Source organism: Echeneis naucrates, chromosome 20, assembly GCF_900963305.1.
Source record: "Echeneis naucrates chromosome 20, fEcheNa1.1, whole genome shotgun sequence".
Lineage (NCBI taxonomy): Eukaryota > Metazoa > Chordata > Actinopteri > Carangiformes > Echeneidae > Echeneis > Echeneis naucrates.
Window position 1 is genome coordinate 5,812,045 of NC_042530.1, and position 22,615 is coordinate 5,834,659.

Below are 22,615 nucleotides of genomic sequence, written 5' to 3' on the forward strand. Positions count from 1 at the left end.
TGTGACTCATGTTTACACTTCAGATCCCACATTTAAAGTAAATCTAAGGAATTATTACACTTTCTGACATTTCACCCCATTTCCTTATGAAATAGAGGCATTATTCTCGACAATGAATCTGAGTATAGATAAAAAAGATTCAACATTGTTATCAAATTAATTTGATAACTTTGTAACCTTCTGTATTAAAAAATCTTCAAAGAAAAGAATTATGTACAAGAACTCCCTAATGGCAAAATATTGATTAAATATCAAAATCCTGTCTTGTTCTTTAAAATAAACTGTGGGTTTCTGTTCTTTGTATTACGAGGCATTTCACTCCACCTTGCCTGAAAGCATGTCTGTTGTGTGTTTTACAGTTTGAGCTTGGCCTCTTTGGCCTCCATGGCTTTGGTGGCGACCTGGGCGCGCTCTGACAGCATTGCTGCTTGCTCAGCTGGTCCCTGTGACTGAACATTCTTCAGCAGGAAGTGACTGATGAAAAGCTTCAAGCCCTCCCGCAGCATTCCTAGCTTGGGAATTCCTGAAATCCTGGTGGATGAGAAGACAATGAGGGACATTGATTTTTAGATGTTGAGGCAGTTCCCTGCAGTAGAGGAAAGCTTTTACGAGACAAAGGCTAATAGAGTTTAACGTTCCTTAACAGTTAAAGTAGACTCTTTGAGCATGTGAGGTTTGTGGCTCTGTCAGCAGCAATATTTGTCTCCATCACTTTCACTAAAATATATCAACAACTATTTAATGAATTTCCATGACACTGAGGACAGATATTTATTCGTCCCAGAGAATAAATCATAATGACTTTTATCATCCCCTCAATTCTTCATTGGTGCGATTACAAGGTTTTTTTGTTAGGAGTCTCCAGACATTATTGTTGAGTGGACTCTTTTTCTTTAGCTTTGCTTTAGCTTACACATTAAATCTCCAAGCCTCTAAGAACCGAGTGAATTCACGACAACACTCACCTTCCAAAAATATGGACTAGGTCCTCTGGCTCAGTTTCTTTTAGTAGTTTAGTTAGAACTTGGCGTAAGAAGCGCACTTTGGGTTTATCTAGTTCCCCAAATTCTATTGCCTACATAGAAAAACACAGAAGACTGCAGTTAATATGACTGTTCATTCACTGAAAGCTTCACTCTAAATGTCTCTTACTTTAAGGATGGAAAGTGGAAGGCACTTCCTCTGAAGGAAGCAGGTGACCAGCTGAACCAGGTTGTTAAAGGTGGTGCTGGGAAGGTTGGACAACTCCCTGAACTTGTCCCATAGGCTGAACTGGAAAGTCATCTGGGAAAGCAAAGCATGTGAAATTAAAAGACTATATGTGAACCTCAAGTAATTCAGATCGATTGTCAAAAACAGTATTGGATGCTAGCTTTTCTCTCATCCTGATCCAGTTTACATGTGAAAAGCAAACATTCCCATTAGCCCTGGTTCAAGCTCTTCGATGAAGACAATGGTGATCAGTTTCTGATACAGATGCGTTGCTTACATGGCTGTAATGTAGGAAGTGTGGTCTCACCCCCATTGTTTGTCAGCACAGTTTAAGTCAAATAATGTAAGAGGTGAGAGGTGTGAAAGACTCCCACGCTGCAGAGGTGAACTGCAGGCTGCTGGCAGGTCACACACACAGTTTAAGAGACTGGGTGGTCACACACACAAATTTATGTACAGCGAAATTCCCACCCACAATTAAATTACAAACTATCTTCAGAGGTGCTAAAACTTGTGCTATCACTTCAAAAAGGAGCAACTGTCATAGACATTTATATAATAATTAAACGTACTGGACAGCACAAAAACTGTAAATAATTAATTGAGTGACAGAAACATATTCATTCCTAAGGATCAAAGTAGTATTATCAATCATTACATTTAGTGACTTACAAACAACACATTTTAAGGTGAAATTATTAATGCTGTTAGTTCATTATGCTTTTGTGGACCTGCAGTGTGTTCATTCAATAATATAAAGAAACAGATATTTACAGTAGGTTGTGCTTATTAAGTTTGTATTTGAATTAAGTGAAAGACCTTTAGTCTTTGATAACAATCTTTTTCTATGGTTTAGCTGGAGTACCTGGAAGCGGCGGTCATGGGAGCAGAATTTTTCTCCCAACACAGCATAGAAGGCATTAAAGGTTTTCTCCTGCAGACAGCAGTCCATCAAAACATGTACGATCTCTCTCTCCTGCTTATCCTTCAGTCCCATCCTTTACACAGAACACACAACAGGCTTTGAAATACTTTATAACTGGATCACAAGGACATAAAAAGCTGCTATAGTAAATATCCCCCCTTCCCCAACCAATTTGACATAAAACAAAGACAGGAGCTATTACAAACCTCAGCAGTTTCTCAAACGCATCCAGGTAATCTTCACTGGTCATAATAACACAGAAGATATTTCTTCTTACTTCAGTGTTCATCCGTTGCTTCCTGGCCAGCTCCAAGACTTTGGCACTAAACTGAGACAAATAAAACAATGGCAACAGTTAAGGGAGAAATATTGCTAAGGCCAAACTCACAGCTCCATAAAAGGATTTGGTAGTAATTCTGAAACAATACTTTATATTACCTTGTATTTAAAAGCATAAAATATATTTTCCTGTAAAACGCTTCCTTTAACAGAAAACACACACACACCTCAATGTGTCTTAACACAGACTAATAAGGATTTAACAATAATAATAATAATGTGGGATAATTAAGGGAAAACCACAAAATTGACTGAGTAAATAAGATTATTATTCTGACCAAGGAAGCTCAGTCATACAACCAAAAAAAAACAGTGTGGACACCAGGTCTTAATGCCATGACTTATTTAAACTACAGCCGCCCATGGAGCCTTACTAATTGTGCTGATGGTAACAAATGTAATTCAGTTGTAATTAATATAAATTATTAGATGCAAAATGAGTAAATACTTTAATTGTCTTGGATTTTAAAATTTTTGCTAATGGGAATAATTTAGATTTACAAATTAGAAATTCATTACATTTAATATGTGGAATGATTTAAATAAAACTGCACACTGTGGCAGTGCTATTATTTTCTGCAGATCCAATACTCTACCTTTCCTTCATCAGTGTGCTGTTTCGTTGTTGTGTTGCCTGGTTCACTGATCATGGGTGCTCCACTCCACGAGGAGCCGACAATCCACCAGCGACCGACTTGCTCTGCGGCCAAGAGATTCTCCAGAGAGACCCTCAGTTTCATGTCACTGCCTCCTGCACTGCGGTGGACCTGAGTTACATATATTCACCAATCATCAGTCTCAAGTGCACTTAGACTAACACCAGTTTAAAAAAATGTAACGAAGTTGTCTGCAATCTCGGAATCATGGTCAAGTTAATAGCATTAAAAACACTCTGGACCTGGAGTATGTAAAGGTGGTCGTCTGGAGCCACCTGCTGGTACAAGTAGAAGCTGCTACAAAAATAGCATCAGTAAGCTAAATAAAATCAATCCCAGTGAGTTAAGCATTTGAAATTTTTATCTATTTTCACTTGTGAAACTACTTAACTACTACAGGGTTATGATTTGAAAAATTACCCACCAGAGTCCTCTGCAGCTTCCTCAGTTTCTCCACAGGCTCAGGATCATATCCTGGGATCTTCCGCATATCATTGTTCTTCAAAGCAAGCATGGTTTCCAACATAAAACGCACCTGATGACAAGTACGCATGATTTAATGTAAGACAAGGATACAAAATCAACTAAAGTTAAGCCATTAATAATACAACAATGTAGTTGTGATTAATTTTTGCAACTCATTTTGAAACACATTGCTGTTGTCATTAGTTCCCTACCCTGGTTTGATCCTGAAACTGTGACCCCAAACTGCTGGCCTTCCTTTGGGCTTCAGAGATGAGCTCCTTCAAAGCCAGAGCATCGTCCTTCCTCAGGCCGAAGCCAACATTTCTCAGCACAAACAAAACTAGCTCAATGTCTTTCTCCGTAAACGCTCCCAGTAACAGCTTTAGGATATCAAAGATGAGGAGTGAATGCACCACCTGGAAGTTATAAAGGTGAGCAACAATGGCCACCAGGTTGTTGCACTCTTTGCTTTCACTTGGGTTCTTGTACAACTTGTCAAACTTTCGCACAACTGTCTCTAGAAAATGGGCCCCCACCTGAAAAATAAAATAATCAATGTGATTTTTTTTTTTGTTGTAGGAGTTACGATACATTGTACTGTTTGATACTGCAATGTTTATATCGTAATGATAACATATATAGGATAGTTTTTACGTATACAAATCGAAAAGCAAACACTGAGATGGCTGTCTTTACCTCTAACCCAACAGTGTAATGGAGGACGCTGACCAGGAGGACGTGCTCCATCAGCAGTCTGTCAGGCATCAGAGTGGGGGTGACGCAGGCCGCTAGCAGCACCTCTGTCAGTGTGTCATTCATGTCCTTCCTGCTGAAGCTCATGTATAACTCCTCCAGCTGAGCACTAATGGACGCCATGTTAGGCTCACTCAGCCTAAAAAGTTGTAAAATTATGTGGGAACTTCGGTCATTTAAACGTAACAGACTTAAGACCTTGATCAGTAATCTGCATTTTCTATGAGAAATAAAAACTGGGCTCACTCTGTTACCTGTTCGTCAGGCCTTTCACATTCCTCTTCAGTTTTTCAAGCTCAGCTTTGCATTTGTCATCTCCTATATTTCGCAAGTGAGGCAGCACGTACTTACCATTTGCGGAGACCTGGACAGTGGAAGAAGTCATTTCAGATTAGATCTGTTATATGGCTCTCCGTGCTTCGACAGGAATGAAACAAAAATTTTTACGTTTGTGAACTCACAGTTTTTGAATCGGATTCTGATGTCTTTGCGTGAGGAGTCTCAGCTCCTTCATCTATTTCCTCTTCATTTTCATCACTGTCATCCATCTCATCTTCGTCCTCCTCACTTTCCTCCTCTTCTTCGTCAACCATTTCATCGTCATCGTCATCCTCAATTTCATCATCAAATGAAACCATATCTTCATCGCTGCCTTCATTTGACAATTCTTCTCTGGATTTGTCCTCCTCTGACAACTCAGAGTCATTCCCAAGCTTTTCGAAGTTGTCCTTAGCCATGTCCATGTCATCATCTTCATCATACAGACCTGCAGCTGATGAGCCAGAGTCAAGCACACCAAGGATGTAATCAAGTCCATCAGCCATAAAGGACTGTGGGAGACTTTTCTTGTTTTTCCTTTTGTTTAATCCCAGGCAGCGCTCCAGTTTCTTTATTTCTCTGTCCTCTTGTTCATTTGCTTCCAAAAGTGCTAATTTTCTTGATTGTTGAAGCTTATTCATTTTAATTTTCTTGCCCTTCTTGGCAGATGATGGCATTTTGGACTTGACGTTTTGGACTAAGGTATCACCTGCAGACTTGGATTTTGGCACTTCTTTCTGTGCTTTCACAGTTTTCTTCGTCTGCTCCTGTGGCTGTTTCTTACCTGGCATCCCCGAGCATTCTCCATCACCTTTGGGTAAACTGGGCGTCTTCTTACCCTCATAATGACTTTTCATTTTGGCTTTTTTCATTTTTCGCTTTTCTTTGCGTGTCTCCTTTCTGCTTTTCTTTTTCACAAATCTCAGTCCGTGGTCATGCGGCGCCTCGTCTGCGCCGCTTTTGCTTTTGACAAACTCGTCCACCGACACCATGTATTTCTGTAACACAACATTTCCTTTCTTCTTTTTGCTGTTGTTGTGCTTCCATTTCCCCTTCATCTCTGCAAAATATTATTTGATATAACCGGCTAGCCTTCGCAGAAAACACACGACAGCTCAGCTAACCCGATTTGAAATGTAAACAGGCGAAAGAAGCAGCCTGTTTAAATCAGATTAAACCTACACATGTATCTCCATGAGGATATAATTGTTGACGTGACCCATGGACACGTGACGCTTCTCTTCCGGGTCACGCAGGAGAGCTGTCGCTGGGTGATGACGTTATTTATTTTGGGGCATTTTTTTCATCTTTTTTTTTTTTTTTTTTTTTGAGCAGCAGCGGGCGGTTTTCCATCGGTGTAAACTGTGTTTTAACACCAGTCAGGGCAATGTTTGCTCACAGTTGCTGTCGTTGATGGCAGTTGTACGTGCTAGCATGTAGCGAGTCCGTAGCTTTTTGTATTTGCAATATGAAGAATGGAAGAAGACGATGTTTCCATCAGAGAGCAAAATTTCCACAGCCAAGTTCGAGAGTACATCGTAAGTAGCTCACAGCTAGTCGGGGCTAGCCGGCTAACAACGTCCTCTATTGCACGGCAGCCTTCACGGTAGCTAGCGTTAGCATCAGCTGTCAGTTTGACTCGGCAAAATGCATAAAGGTCGACACTTCGTGTTGTGGTGCAAACACACACACAAAAAAATGTGATATTTAATGGCACGATCAGCTTCCAGGACGAATCTTGATTAGAGCAAAGACAGCAAGCGAACAGCTGATTAAAAGGAGCTGACGTTAATTATAGCTCTCTGATTTTACAATAGTTTGGAATAAGTAATAACATTTTAATCAGACTTTTCTTAAATACAGCTGTCGTTCATAGGGGAGGTCTTTATATGGGACATTGACAACGTCCCGGTCCTTAGCAGTGCAATGTCCCCCTAGTTTGACACTTGAAAACTTTATTTTGTATCAGCATTATTCTTGAAGTTATTTAGGGTTTAAAAATACGTTTTTATGATGACGCCTGGTGTTGATCGAGGTGACAACATAGCACCTTGTTCAAAACGCATTTTGAGTTATCAGTGAAGTCGGATTTTCATATTTAATGAAATCAAGATTACCATTAACACTAATTTAAAAATTAAAAAGACCTTTCTTGCTCTTATTCCCATTTATGATCATTTAATGGTAGAAAGTCTTCATTTCTGATTAGGTCATCTGGTTGGATGATTATAAAAGACATATAGGGAAAAGACTTTCTGCTTTTTACCTTCTGTCTTTGTAATAATAGTGTAATGTTACTGTAATAAATTGTACTCTTGTCTGACATTGTTCCTCTTCAAAATTTACTTTTTCTGTCAAATGAGTCTTCGGTGAGAAAGTTTTATACACTAAACAATGACTAATAATAATAATAAAAATAATAAACTGATGATTTCCCCTTGGGTGTCTTCGTAACTTGCCACACCTTCAGAAAACAGCCTTTGTTATTTCTGACAGACACAGAAATGATCAGATTTCTTACTTGTGGCCAAGTGTGACATCCAAGATTTAGCTTTTATATTTTATCCCACACACCCCTCCTCACATGGCTTGCAGTATCCCATATCAGTGTTTTTCACATTAGATCGGTTTGCACAATGTTGTAATGCCACTGTCATTTATCCTGAATGACTGTGGTGACCTATCTTATGGATTGATCTTTATTGGCAGCAGCAGGTTGATTTTTATTGCTGTGCTTTTTAATTTTGTTGTCAAGGCTATTCAGCTTTGAACACAACTCAGTGAACAATTATAAGATAGTTCCACACACATTTCAGACTAAAACACAGTGCTACCACCTAACGCTCTCTTTGTGCCATATGCATTTTGTGCACACTTTAATGTTTAAATAGACTCAGTAAGGTATAAGAACAATTATTTAGGTTTCTTCAGCATAAATCTAGTAAATCCATCTACATTTGCACTGCTGAAATAAGTCCTGGAAGTTGCTATTGAGATTTCTATGGTGTTACACACAGTACATGCTTGCAGGTATATTCAGTGGACCTGAAGAGACCCTGTAATTAAGTTGATGTGACTTCAAGTTTGAGTTCATGTATCATTTAGGTGTGAAATTCTGTTGCTAAGTTGGTTGTGGATGCTTGCAAAGTGCTTAGAATAAGCCTGACGAGTTATTACCTGCTCCTTACCTCTGTAGCTTACTGTACGACTCAATTTTTGAAGGGAAACAGAGTAATATCTAGACTAGCGGCAGTAGCGTTGACTGGTGGGTCTGAAATTTACTCTTATCTCCCTCTGAACATTTGTGTCTTCGTCAGTTTATCAGTCCTGTGCACCTGATTGTGTTGTATTGGGTTCATTCCCTTTTGAGCAAAGCCAATGTCATCTCAGAGTTTGGAGCTTGGAAATTAATATTGCTTTTTTTATATATATAACTTGCTGTCCCCTTCCAAATGAAAAACAGCTTTTGCTACAGCAGTTATATAACACTACATAGCTCCCAGATTGACTGATGAATATTGGAATAATTGTTTTTATGCTAGTCTCTCTGTCTGAAATGTGCATGATGTGCCTGGTCTCTGCCTGACTCATTTTATAATCCCAGCTTGGCCATGATGAGTTGTGCAATGTTGACAGGGTGCAAAGTGCTGAAGTGGGAGCTTCTAACATTAGTTATGTCCCAGTCACTGTCACAGTAGAAGAGCAGAATGTGGAAGGTGATCTTAGACCAGCTAATTTGCTTAGAGCCTGCAGTTACTTCATAAATTCCCTGCATTAGTTTATGTGGAGCACTTTGCTTTTAGCAGTGGTCTAATTAGTAACATCTCATGAATGCATGCTGATTTTACTTTTTTGAAATTGTATTTCTATTGATTATGCACAAATATTGTATGATATATATATATATATATATATATTTAATATATATATATGTATGTGTATATATATATATATATATATATATATATGTATGTGTATATATATATATATATATATATATATATATATATATATATATATATATATATATATATATATATATATATATGTATGTATGTATGTATGTATGTATGTATAGTGTAACAAATATCCTCTCTATAATAAGCAATTTCTAGCAAGTGATTCTTAAGGCCATTCAAAGTAAAATCTACTGTTGATAACCACATGCTGATGTGCTGATTCATCATCTTGTCATAATAAATCCTGCACTAAGATTCTTATGTTGTCCTTCCAGATTTGTTTCCTTCTGTTTGCAGTCCTCTACATTGTATCCTACTGCATCATAACTAGATACAAGAGGAAGAGTGGTAAGTGTTCTAGTAGAATACAGTTTTTCACACCATGTGAGCAGAAATTTGCATATGCCCCAGAGAGACTGCATCTATACATCTTAAAGCCTCACTTTAGATACTTAGACTGTTGTAACTGTGGTAGAACCAGCTGAGATGTTATACCTGTTTATGCTTTTGTCTGTGCACAGACAAAGCCTTTCATTGTGTTTAGAGTCAAAGGACGTTTGAGACAAGAAGCCATTTGGGTGTGTGTGAAAAACCACACCCATATCTGTACAGTGATCTACCAGCTCCGTGTCAATGTAAACTATCAAGGAACCAAATTCCCTCTAGGTTTGTGACAGCAAGAACAACAATAATTGACATAACCTGTCCAGATATTCATAAATACAAGCCTCACAGGAAGCGAGACATATAGTGAAATATGTTTTGTTCTTCTGGAATGCATTTTAGTTTGCAGTTGTAATAAAAGAGAAAATAGAGAGGAAAACACTATGAACTGTATCCCATTTTCCCAGGACAAATATAGTATGTCCAGGTCACCTGGGCTTCCCTTGTCTCATTTTGAAAGTAGACCACTCTGCACACAAATTCCTTCTGGAGTTTATGCAGAAGAAATCTAGGCTGCTCTTGTTCTTATACCTGTGTGCTTTTGCACTCTGTGATTTGAAAAAATATTTTTCTATGGAATTTGTATGCAAAGAGAGTCTCCTAATTTGACTGTCAAATTACATTGTTTTCAAAACAATAGCAGATGATAATGCAAAACACTTTAATAATGTGGTACAAAAATATCATATTTCACTTGCTAACTTCAGATGAATCAGTTAACCCCAAATAAAATAAATAATTCTTATTGATTCAGTGTTTTGGTTTTCTTACAGATGATCACGAGGATGAAGATGCAGTTGTCAACAGAATATCGTGAGTGAAGCAGATTTTATAGAACGAACACTCTTGACCATATCAACTTCTCAGACTAACTTTTAATATTGAGGCTCAATATACATAGACAGTACACAATAATAATAATAAAAAAGAAGATATAAAAGAAAGGGGAGAAAGCAAATGCTCAAAGATTAGATTTGACATGACTTGAATGATTACAAATGGTTATTGTTACTGAAGAGCTAAAATAAATTGGTTGGTCAGCAGAAATTGAATCTGTAGCAATCTTGATGATGATTCATTATTTCAGTTATGATTTTTGATATTCTCTGGTTCCACCTTATCATGGTTAAGGGATTTCTGCTTCTCTGTGTCTTAGACCTTTGTTTTTGACTAATGGCCTGATGTTAGCAACAATTTGAAGGCCAAACAATAAATGGATTTAATAAAAAGTACCAGCAGATTCATTTAAAATGAAAACATTACTAAACACCAATGACACAAATTGAAAAAGTGTTGCATTGACTCACTGATTATACTAATTATTTCAGTGTATTACTTAAACTAGAACAGTGGCGACACAGATATCTGGCTGGAAGGACACACCACAGTCAGGGATGCTTGTTGCAGCCGCACTGCATCCTCCCTGTTTTAGGCCATCTGAGTAAAATGGTACTCAAGGCGCAGCAAATATAATGGAAAGCTTTTCAGATAAATTAGCTTCTTTAGGGATCTGGTGAAATACTGACGTTTTGCTGCCCCACTGAGGACCACTGAGCAGGTGGGTGCTCCCTTGGGTCCAATCTGTAAACCACAGATTTGCAGGCAGCAGAAACGCAGCCAGTCGTGGTCTTTTGTTCCGGGCCTGGAGCAGTTTGGATAATTTGAGGAGGGGAAGGATGATTGAGAGCACAGATGACAATAAGCCCGATGGCAGTTAAATCCAGTGCTCTTTAAGTGGTCACTAAATAAGTTAATTCCTCAGTTGCTTTCACTTATTAATTCCTGTCACACTGTAAACCCAGTGACTCTTTTGGAACATATAATCCAAAATTAATCCCCAAGTAACCAAGTAACCAAGCTTGTAATTTATAATCGGATTTGAAGAAAGAAAATGGTATTATTACTTTATGATTCTGCATGTGTTAGTTTTGATTGCAGCTAGCCCTAACACTTGTGTGTGTGTGTGTGTGTGTGTGTTTGTCTGTCTGTGTTTTTGTCTTGTTGTGTATGCGTGTTTGATTCCATTTGCAGATTGTACTTGTGCACCTTCACCCTGGCTGTGTCGGGTGGTGCTGTATTCCTGCTGCCTTTCTCAATTATTAGTAATGAGATCCTCCTCTCCTTCCCCAAAAACTATTACATTCAGTGGCTCAATGGCTCCCTCATTCACGGTCAGTAGATCACACACATCATGTCTCTTTTTAGTTCAATAAACTCATTTTCAAATTTTAATTCAGGTCAGCTCAAGTAACATGAAAAAGCTAACTCTAACCCATCTAATGTTGTTTCTCCATCGTGTAATTCATTTTTAAAAAACAGCATGCAGGCTCCCGATATTGTATGAGTTTTTTTTTCTTGAAAATTCTAATCTGTTAAAAGTTGGAACACAAAAATTGATTTTTTTTTTATTTAAACCCAACATTAGTTTGTGCTGTGACACAACATAGAACAATAATAGAGTTCTATGAATTTCTCAGAATAATGAACACATTGTTGCTATTGAAGGTTTATGTTTTATACGTGATATACTAGTTTTCTAATAATTTCAAAAGTTACAGTAATGGTTGTTTTTTTTTCCTGCAAAATTTCCATGCAGATTCATATGGGCTCAAATTTCCTGAGACCACCACAAAGTATTTTAGAAATGTAACTAAAACACTGTTCATGGATACAAATATGAGTGTGTTTTGGCTAAATCCTTTAAATTCTATACTTAAATCATGAAACATTATCATATTCCAGCAAAAATATTCGTAAAGCGTTCGTCATCATCCAATTGCCTCTTCTTGCTCAGATTTGTGTGAAATAAAGATGAGAAATGATAATATTTCACTGATAACAAAGCCAGGATGGATTTCGCTGAAATGTTTGTACAGGCAATATAATTTCAACTGATGGAGGTGCAAACATAATCCTATGGCTTCAAGTTTTTGGCCACAAAAGGCTGCATCGCGTTGATGGTTATTATTTATTGAGAGATGCGTGTATGTATCTAACTGTATTTGTCTTAAGTTGTCACTGAACCTTGACCGGGAGACTAGTTACTCATTGCCATATCTTAAAAATATTATTAAGAAGGGTTGTCTGGACTGGTCAAAACAGAACTAGACTGGTTCCAGAATGCACAAATTTAATTTGCTGCATGCAAATGTCAGTAGCACAACACAAAGAGGAAGGTAAAACATGACAAAGTATTGTAATTCAATCCTTTGCCTGCACAAACTTGTTGAATTTTGTGAAAGCATACAAATTGTGGTTAATCCAAATGATGATCACACCATATACTTAACCATCATTTTAAAAGTCCATCTCTTTCATTCACAGTATCAACACAGGGTTTGTCATTGTCACCTTTGCCATCCTCTGTGTTGACTGCTGCTAAATGCTGTTGGGTCTTCTGACATCCACCAGGGGGCGTTAGAGTCCATGACATTGCCAAGTAAAGCCCTTGCTAGGTGCAACCTTGTGCTGGGCACCTCGCCTCAAATTACTCAGATGCTTCTGGGAACAATATTTCATTCTCAGATTAAAAATGGAACTGACCATAAAATATTGTTTATGTGTGCAACTGTATGCATCCACTCATATGTTATGTTCTCTGCAGGTCTGTGGAACCTGGTGTCACTGTTCTCCAACCTTTGCCTCTTTGTTCTGATGCCATTCGCTTATTTCTTCCTGGAGTCTGAGGGATTTGCAGGTTCGAAAAAGGTACAGAACCTCAAATGCCTTAGTGTACCCTTAGTGTTCACAGTTACAATTATTTGTGATTCTGTTTAATTTATTTTCCTTGAAGTTTTTGTTTGTTTGTTTGTTTGTTTTGTTTTTTTTTTTTTTTTTTTTTAGAAAGGTTACCAAGTATGATCAAAAAAAGAAGGAAAAATGAATCTGACACACAAAATTAAAAAACAAATGTCTGAAAAAATATAAATCTTTGAAATGGAAAATGTCGAATGCTACTTACTTTTGTCTGTTTTCCTGCTGACATATTTGTATGCTTGGCTATTGAATCAAAAGCTTCCCTGTCAGCAGCTAAACCAGCAGCAGCAGGTGCCTAGTCCTTGTCCTCTCTCTGACTCAAGCCACTGCCCGTAACTGCCACCGCAGAAAGCTCATTAACCATGAAAGTCTGAATCTGGTCTTCACCCAGCGCCACATCCTAACAAACCCTTCCAATAAGGCCATAGGCTGCAAACGCTTCAACACTGCTGCATCGGCCCCACTGATTTAAAGCCTGATTCCTTGTCACCCCCTCCCCACCCCCCTAAAATAAAACTTCAAAAGGACAGGCTAATAATCGAGTTGTAAGGCTCAGCGAACTTCCTCGTTTAATTGATTACCCCCCAAAAAAAGAGGCTGGGGGCTCGTGTTCCAAAAGTCCATAAAGTCGCAGCAACATGACAGCACAATAGAGCCTCGCAAAATGGAGGGGGAAAGATTTACTTTTAATACACCTCTATCCTGTGTCACAGTTTGAAACCTCTCTGGTTTATGTCCCTCCTGGCAAAAGCACATAAAAATTAGTCTGTACTGTAGTGTATAGCCAGTCCTTTTCTTCCTCAGCCTCACTAATTTGTTTCGGTTGGATTTCTTCAACAGAGGGCAGGCCCTGATGTGTAGGCAGCAGGATGAGGGCCTCTTTCACATTTCTCCTTTTTGTTCTTTTTCATTTTAGTGAGACTGTTTCTTGCTACTGATCTTCCATAAATTTGCTTAGAGGAAGCACTGTTCAATGTTGAGCTGCACGTCCGGGTATATATTGTGTGTGTGCTAAGGAGAGGGTGGAGGTGACACTCCTGTTGCACCTAAAAAAAAGAAAAGAATAAGAAAAAACCAAGATGCCTGGAGAGTCAATCATGCGACCGACAGCAAGGCGAATGTAAAACACAGATCCCAGTTTTTATAATGCGATATTATCCCTTTCTCCAATAACAGCATTAGACCACAATGCCATAAGTTTTTATGTGGCATTATAACCTCCTAGGCTAATGTTATAGCACTATGAGGTCGCTTTGACTGCGGAAATGAAGTGAATGATGAATTTCACTGCTAACGTTGTAAGTCAGCCTTTTCATGTGGCTGTGTTTACTTTTGACGATGTACTAAAAGACGCCACCAGAATAAAGATGGAAATGTGGATGTTTTCTTTTTTTTAATGTTAACTATTTAGCTCTTCAGAGGCTATGTCACTTGAATGATTAATAGTTTAACAAATTGTCCAAATTGTGGATGAATCAGAGTGACTTAGGGTCTTGATGTCAGATGTTATGATCCAGCTTTATTTGCTGCTGTAAAATGTCTCCCATTTTACTGCTGGGTTCTGAAATCTTTGCAGAAGAGCTGCATCACGGGGCACAAAAGGTCTTTCCTTGTGTAGTTTAGGGTTTTAGGTTCATATCATACTTTAGAAACCTCTGTGCCGAGGTGTATTTGTGCCTTTGCATCTTGCATTTGCAGTATTGTCAAGGAAGAAATTAACGTTGTTGTGGTGTTTTGAGTTCACTGGGAGTGGATTTACAAATGTTTCCACTTTTGAGGCTTTAATGTCTCACTTTCATTCTGTTGCTAATCTTTAAATTGTGTTCTCATCACCAGTAGATGGCATGATGTTGAGAACCATCTGTAATATCCTTATAGGAATAATTGGCGTGTTCTGACAAACACTGAAACGATGAGCGCAAACCTTTGTTCACAGTGCTATTTATATCAAAGCGTTAAATTGGTTTAATAATTATACATGACAAGTATCATATCTTAGAGCTATAGTTACTCAAAAACGATTAGATCAAGTAAAAAAAAAAAGAAGTAGTTTTGACTGACAACTTCCTGGTCTAATTCTAGTTTAGTCTTACTTTCTGTTACTTTAGTGTGATGAACAATATGCAAAATTTCCAATTAGATTGCCTGAGGTAACCATATAAGTTGTGAAAAGTGTGCTTGGCTGTGAATAATCTTTTTGGTCCTACCCACAGTATTGAAATGTGTTTGATCCTGAAACGAGTTGGAACGAGTCTGACCCCCTGACTGACCTAGCAAAGGGCCAACAGGTTTCATCTGGTAGTTAAAGAAACTCCTCATCAATCTCATCCAAAGCCCTACCCGCCGATGATGAGAAGTGTGTTTATTGTGGAGGGAGAGGAGGGGAAGAGGGAGTGGGAGGGGGGGGGATGTCTCGCCAAGCAAACCCGCGTGGTGTTACTAAGATACTCCTCTTTGTTGGAGCTCCACAATGGGAGCCTGGATATTTATTTCAAATCTCCTGCACATGCAGACATTTTTCCCAGGCCTTCTTTCGGGCCGGGCCAGCCGGAGAATATAAAGTGGTGTTTACATACCTTCCTTTAAGGTCAGAATGTCTCCCTAAAGCTGCCTGTTACAATGTTCGTTACCATGGCAACATATTAGTTCGAGCTGGGAATTTAAAAAAGAACAAATGAGTTGCTCAGGATTTCTTCCTCTCTCATGACTCAGTTTTTCTAAACTGAGCAATAAGTTCAGAAACTTAACGGATTCTGTCCCAGATTTTTTTTGCGGCTTTCGCTGATTTTAAATAAGACGTTCTCTGTCATTTGGGCTTAAGGAGCACACAGTATTATGTTTATAGGTCTCAAGGTGTACTCACCGCTAACCTTTCTGTAATCAGAATGTGCTCTCAGAGCTGAAGGATGGCAACTTAAAACTACGAACCAGCATGGATACAGAATCGCCTTTTGGAAGAGTTTTAATTCATATCAAAGTATCACTGAAGTACATCTTTGACAACCATGTTTTCCTTTTCTTGCCAACCCCACCCCACCTCAGGTTTGAACAATACGATGTGAGGCCAATCATTTTCCATGCTCTTGTGCCGTTGGGGCTTTATTAAGAAGTCTTATTAAGAGTCTTTAGAAGTTCATTCTGCAGCTTTACAGGGGAGTGTCCCTCTTCTCTGCTTTCTGTCTTTGACACGGTCTTTGCGCTGTGGCCGACTGGTTGAAGGAAGCACTAATAAGGTTGTTGGCATCTGGCATGTCTTTAGCAAAAAGGGCAGTCCTTTTTTGCAGGGGAGCAAAAAAAAAAGGGACCCTGCCCCCTCCCTCACTTATTACACTCTTGGCCCTTGTTCCACACTTCCCTGACAGTGAGCAGAAGGATGGTCCGCGGGATGATCTCTGCCACCGCCTTCTGACCTGCTAAGGATTGATGGTAGCAACTAGGAAGCTCCCGCACTACCTAACTCTTTTCCTTTGTCTGATTTCTTTCTCTCATCCCCTCCCCACCATCCAACGCAGCCCGCACCTTCCCAAGTGTCATCCCTCACTCTTTCACACACTTGTCCACTATATCATTTGGCTTCCAGAGGTGAACTCTCTGCTGGATTCGCTGGTCAAACCACTACATCAAAGACAGTGGCAGATTGCGCTTTAGTTTTTCTGTAGCACAGACTAGACAAAAAAGCTTGTGAACTGTTTCCAAGCCCTCTGCGGCTTTGTGTAATTGGTCGGATTTGGAGGTTGATGTACTTGGCTGCTTGTGTGTCTGTCTGTCCGTCTGTCAGTGTGTGTATGTGAATTCATGTATGTTTGTTTGGAAGTGCATATGAAGCGGTTACTTTTCTTCTCCGCTACATGCATTTCTTGGAAGTCTCTCCTGTCTTGTACAACATAGCTGCAGTTAACTAGCCCCTCACTCGATGTCAGTGTGAGGATCGGGGGATGCTGAATATTTCAAAGCTGCTATATTTAGAGGTAGCTACACATTTAGAATGGCAAGAATAGAAACTTTCAGCAGGCGCTCTGAATGCCAAGGCACAGGCCCTTTTCTTTTTTCCTTCATTCCTTCACCAGTTGACAGTTTTATCTTTGGTCATGATGATGGCTTATTTAGATATTGATGTTTTTATATCATATTTATTTCAAAGCACACGTTTTGCCTTTCCCTCACGATGGGGAACAAAAGGACTCTTGCTTAGACCAATAGGTAAAGACAGACAGAACTTTAAATGTGCAATGTCAAGCGTATGGATGAATCAATGAAACCAATCAGGCCTCTTAGTTCACTGTCTAATTCTCTTGTGCAGTCAAATCCTTTCAGACACTGGATTGTTCTTCCAGCAACGCAGGGACAGGGGATGATAGTAAGGGAGGTGACAAGCATTGCTTTTGCCCTAAATGATCTGAATGGGTAATGATTTGAGTCTTATAAATGATTGAGAGACCTATCTAAAGGGAATACACCTTCAGCATGGCATAGGCAGCTTGTTAAGGTGGACTGGTGCGATTCAGCAGATCCATGTCCTGCCAGAAGCTTCTGTTTGTCCTGAGGCTTCCTTAAGAGAGCGCGTGTGGGACGTGGCTGAAGTCCCTGAAAGCATTCCTCTCTCACCTCTTTTACCTCAGGGGAATGAGATGCGCTCAGACGTTGACTCCTCTCCTCCGCCAGTCACTCTGTTGTTCTCTTTATTTCTCTCTATTGCACTCCACTTTTTTTTTTTTTTCTTTTTGTTTTAAATTCGATAGGGTTGAGTATTTTCCCCACGGTTCAGTTGAGTCATGTTGTGAGATGGCTGATTGCTGCATAAATCTAATGTGCGCCTGTGTTTGTGTGGAAATGGGCATCAGTCAGTCAGCAAATTTCATGGTCAAGTCAGATAGATTCATGTCTTTACTTGAAGCCTGTTGATCATCATTGTTGTTGATGTAATAATAACACATACTCATATGGTTTCACTTTATAAATGTTATCAGTGTAATACATTTATTAATGCTATATTTTATTCATAGTATATGAATTTATTTTGAGGGGACTAAAGCTTCTGTAGGGCCTGCCTCCCTCTGATGTTACCTGTCGTGGCTGCAGTGTCCACCTTGGCCACACTGGGGCACTCCAGACCCTACCCACTTTCCTTTCTCTTGTGCTAGAAAATTCTACACTCACTTATTGAGGCTCCTTTAAATATCCCCATCAGAGGAGGTGAGAGGCATGTACGTTGTATACAGCAGCATGGCAGGTGAAGGGATAGTAAAGGGGATTTATTATCCTGGCAATCAATAGATTAATTGATCCATGATGTTGAATGTCTTGGACCAAAACTAATTCCTATGTCAGTATAGAAAGCGATAACGTTCAGGCATTTTCATTTATCAAATCTTTGAATCTGGATGCGGTCTGTCAGAGTAAAAGACATGAGCTCAAGTGATTTAGAGTAGTCGGTTGCTAAACAGTGACCCTAATTGTAATACAAACTGGAGGGGACAGGTAGTTATAAGCAGTGTTGGGCCAAAAACAACAGACTGAAACCCCTGTCTGATTTAATTGTAAGAATCAAAACCATTTCCATTCTATAAAGTGGCTTCATGAGTAACAGGGGTGACTTTCAAAGAGAGACCCCCTTCATGAACCTGTTGACAAATACTGAACAGCAACCACACAGCCATTATGTTAGCTGGTAACAAATTGCTCATATGTACCCAATTTACGCAGCCCTTCCAAAGCAGGGAGCCCTTGTTATCCTGTGCCTGGTCGCCTACCTGACATGTGTATGAGAACGCCTATCTATCTTACAGTGTGAGACGGCTTGGCTCTCCAGCAGGGTGGGAAATGGGAACTGTGTGAACAGGTAGAAGAAGAGTTTATTAACCACTCAGCAGTTTGTGACCCGGAAAACCCAAATTACCCCAAAACCCCCTTGTCTGCCCGGCTTGGGACGCAACCGTGGTGCTAAGGGAACTCCTAATCAGCCCCAGATGGGAGGCCTGCTCTTGATCGCAGACAGTAGCTGACCCAGCCAGGCTTCATGCTCCTTACAGCACCCTGCACCCCCCTCCTTTTTAATTTCACCTCTGCCACGACCGGCCCTGTTAGACTCACTTTATAGACTTCAATATGTGTGTATAAAAAAGCTGTTTTACACATAAATCTGTGAGAGCATTTATGCTATGTTTGTGTTCTGTGAATGGAAGTGATGCTGTTTTAATATGGCAGAAAGGAGTGTTGGGGGAGGGGTCTCATAAAATGAATCTGGTTTTATCTTTAAAAATTGGATCTAAAATATAAGAAATGCCATCTTTTAGCTCAGTGCAATGAACTTTTTTCTTATTATTAAATTTGTGATGAGACTGTGATATTATTATAAAAATCTTTCTCTGTTTCTCTTTCTCTGATAGTAATTTCAACTGTACCAATCATATAAAAATTGATTTAATTTCTTTTATGTGCACTGTTTACTGTCAGGGCATTAAGGCACGTATTCTTGAGACCTTTGTGATGCTCTTTCTGCTGGCTTTGCTCATCCTGGGCATTGTGTGGGTGGCATCAGCGCTCATTGACAACGATGCAGCCAGTATGGAGTCCCTATATGGTAAGTTTTTAAAGGATTCTGCATCAGTTGTGCCTATAAATCTCTTTTTTTGTACATTTGTGTGTAGATTTTTTTTTTAATAATTTCAGTAATTGGAAAATGTATTTATTTTTTTAGTTCTAATCACTGGATGTCAATTGTTATACTCATGAGCATAAAGAATTATGGAAAATGAACTTGAACTCCTTTATACAGTGTTTTATTCCCTTCAAAAATCTAAATATAAAAACAGTTGGCGTGGCATGCTCAAACTCTTTCTTGAATAACTTCGGCTGTAAATTCCTTTGATTGCGTATAATTGCCTAAATGAATGTGGGTTTTTTTGTGTAGATCTTTGGGAATTCTACCTACCATACCTTTACTCCTGTATATCTCTGATGGGAGGACTACTTCTACTAAGTAAGCCATTTAACTCAGTCTGATACACACTGACACAGGAAACAGAATCTCATAGCGTCGGGTAGCTTGATGTACTGCTGCCATCGGTTAACTCAGTTTATTATGATAAAACACGGCTCATTTTTTTCTGCCTGCTGTGCAGTGTGCACCCCTGTGGGATTGTCCAGGATGTTCACCGTCATGGGCCAGTTGCTTGTGAAGCCAACAGTAAGTAATCGTTTGTATTAACTATTTAAATATACATGGATGGTTTGTAAATGGTTTTGTCATTACAGAGAGTTTATTTAATAGTTTTAATTCCATTTAAATAAAGAGTTTCTCTTTGAAACTGTAATTAAACGAATCAGCTCAGACTTGAATCCACTTTGCTCCGTGTCTCTGACAGATATCCGTCTCAGTTGGCCATTTACATTTGTGACAGGACTACAAATACATCACCAACTCATCTTCCCATCTGCCCTCTCTCTAGTCCCACTTTGGGCCTAATTATAACACATTTCATCCCTTCCTCCTCTGCTCCCTCCCCTTCAGATCCTGGAGGACCTGGATGAGCAGATTTACTGCATCCATTTGCAGGAGGAAGCCCTTCAGAGGAGATTAAACGGTATGTCTGTGGGAGACGTGTTGGCACATTATAGGGGAGGGGAGGGGTCGACTGCGCTATTGGGTGCGATGGAGCATACCACACTGGAATCAATTAGGATTGAAAATTCAGGCACATGTGCACGCGCACACACACGCACATGCTCAGACAATCACAAAAGTCCACACACACTTGACACCAGCCTTTCTCTACCAGTCTTACTCTCATAACTTTGTACTTGAGGGCAAGGCAGACACCATGGCAAGGACCATATTTTATGTTTAGGAAGTTTTTAAAGATCCATTTAAGACACTCCAGTGCTACTGTCACTGCTGGCAAAATGATTGCCTCATTTAATGTCAGGCTTAGAATTGTAGCCTGGGTAATAGGATGGAAATTAAATCTTTTACAAGAAGTTTTAGCTTTGTCCCGTGGACATTAAAGAGCAGCGACTTTTCATCGACTTCTGAAAAGAAACCAGGAGGCCTGTGCTGTTGTCTGGACTTGGACACAAAGGGAACATTTAAAGAGTTTAATGGTAAAGATGTTATTCTTTTAGCCTGCATTTCCTTTTCATGTCCACCCCTCTGTGTTCCCAAATTCCTTGTTTGGCGTTGAATAATCTGAAAAAGCAGGAAGTATTTGGGCCAGCTTCCAAAACCTACTTTAATATTAACTCAAGCACGCAACCAAGTGTACAGATGCGAGTAAATGAAGAGGATGAGGAAGAGGAACGGCCTTTCAAACCAGGGAGGTAAGGGAGATCCTTCCCTGATAACGCTTGTTTTCGAATGCCACAGCAGCCACTTCCATACACTGCCACCTAAGCGTATGGTTCCTTAGGGCTCATTCCACACTGCAATGCTTTGAACTAAATGATAAAATAATTGTAATCTGTTCCTTATCAACCTCAAGATGTTTGATCTTTTCAAGTCACTGTGGGGCAAAAAAAAAAAAAATAAATAACAGCGGCCAACATCTCCATGTGTGCGCTGAGACCAAGCTGCAATTCATTTTGCTGAGGTGGGAATTAAAGGAGGATGTTGACATGAATGTTTTTGTGCATACACTGTACGTACATGCACACACTCAGCGTCCATGCTCGCACATAGGTGAAACTGAAGGCTTGAGTGGTGTTCCTTTGATCTGCTGAGTGCTGAGTAGAAGGCAGTTCAGGAACAGTTCACTGACACTCTCCAGAGGTGAGCAAAGCCGTCTCCTTGCTTCACCTGTGTTCTGTCTGCATCAAGCTCCTCAAACAGATTATCCTCTTACCAAGTTTGTGTTTGTAGATGTGCATGGTTGAGTCACATCAGTTGATCCATTTGTTTATTTATACATCTGGGCTTTTATTCTACTCTTCTACATGCAATTGCCCATTTTTAATGACTTTGTTGATGCTTTAAATCTTCCACATCAGAGGGTTGTGTTTTAATCGGCTGACTGAACATGTGTGTCTGTGTTCTTTGTCAATAGCATAATGAGTTTAATAAGTAAAATGTTAAAAGACCGTGCAAATGTCTAGATAAGCAGTCTATTTACAAGAAAGAGTTTTCCCATTTTCATGACACTAATGTGAATCACTTTTTTACCGCTTGTAGATGCTTTTTGACTCAAGTTACTAAATGTGCAGTTGTTCAAGACAGATAAGGTGATTGGATTTGATTAAGTCATTGCTTTTGAAACAATTTTATCAACTGATTGATGAACTGGTTCATTTACATAGAATAAATTATTTTGATAAGGAATGATTCATTTAATTACAAAATACCCATGTTTGTTGATTTCTGACCCTCATCAAGGAGGCTGCCATGGCTTTATAGTGTGTAGTATGCAAAATTTTCACTTTATCCCCTTGTTGCACACAGATTTGAAGATGGTTTGAGGAACACGGAAGGTCCTTAAGATCACTCAAACCCCAGAACTTAACCAAGTTAAGCTTCTTTGCAATGAATAATCCCAGCTGGAAGAATCTTATGTATGTGTTTTCAGGAATTCATGCTGTACCATTTGATGCCTGCAGGCTGTACCCAGTAAATGACTTGAGTCTATAATTTCAACATGAAATTTGTCTGAGAAGTTTACTTAAAGTAAAATCTCATGGCGACAGTCCACAAACATACTGCAGCACAGGCAATGTGGCACAAATACAGTGCCCTTTCAAGACCCCGATCTGCTGATATCAGTGCAACAGAGCGCCTGGCCAGATGCTATGCGGCACAATGA

The 22,615-nt window shown here is 39.4% G+C and overlaps 2 protein-coding genes across 2 annotated transcripts in view; one reads left to right on the top strand and one right to left on the bottom strand.

Annotated features, from left to right (window-relative positions):
* Positions 1-5,872, bottom strand: nom1 (nucleolar protein with MIF4G domain 1). Its single transcript, XM_029529313.1, has 11 exons — positions 4,812-5,872; positions 4,605-4,714; positions 4,294-4,489; positions 3,810-4,133; positions 3,557-3,667; positions 3,073-3,243; positions 2,344-2,465; positions 2,078-2,210; positions 1,153-1,284; positions 966-1,075; positions 1-531 (listed from the first exon to the last, which is right to left on the bottom strand). Exons 1-11 carry the CDS (start codon positions 5,724-5,726, stop codon positions 354-356), a joined length of 2,502 nt encoding a protein of 833 aa, XP_029385173.1. The 5' UTR covers positions 5,727-5,872; the 3' UTR covers positions 1-353.
* Positions 5,873-6,012: 140 nt separating this feature from the next.
* The window catches only part of lmbr1 (limb development membrane protein 1), a 30,792-nt gene continuing 14,189 nt past the window's right edge, over positions 6,013-22,615 (top strand). The window contains exons 1-9 of the mRNA XM_029529153.1: positions 6,013-6,206; positions 8,903-8,975; positions 9,845-9,884; positions 11,103-11,242; positions 12,676-12,779; positions 19,281-19,407; positions 19,738-19,806; positions 19,949-20,013; positions 20,338-20,410. Coding sequence (XP_029385013.1) covers positions 6,144-6,206; positions 8,903-8,975; positions 9,845-9,884; positions 11,103-11,242; positions 12,676-12,779; positions 19,281-19,407; positions 19,738-19,806; positions 19,949-20,013; positions 20,338-20,410 — 754 coding nt within the window. The 5' untranslated portion in view covers positions 6,013-6,143. The remainder of the gene's footprint in view (positions 6,207-8,902; positions 8,976-9,844; positions 9,885-11,102; positions 11,243-12,675; positions 12,780-19,280; positions 19,408-19,737; positions 19,807-19,948; positions 20,014-20,337; positions 20,411-22,615) is intronic.

Excerpts from the sequence above, each read along its gene's own strand:
- nom1 (XM_029529313.1), bottom strand. The coding sequence starts at position 5,726 with ATGAAGGGGAAATGGAAGCACAACAACAGCAAAAAGAAGAAAGGAAAT. Across the intron at positions 4,715-4,811 it reads CAGAATCCGATTCAAAAACT|GTCTCCGCAAATGGTAAGTA; the intron begins GTGAGTTCACAA and ends TCCACTGTCCAG. Across the intron at positions 3,668-3,809 it reads AGTTTCAGGATCAAACCAGG|GTGCGTTTTATGTTGGAAAC; the intron begins GTAGGGAACTAA and ends ACTTGTCATCAG.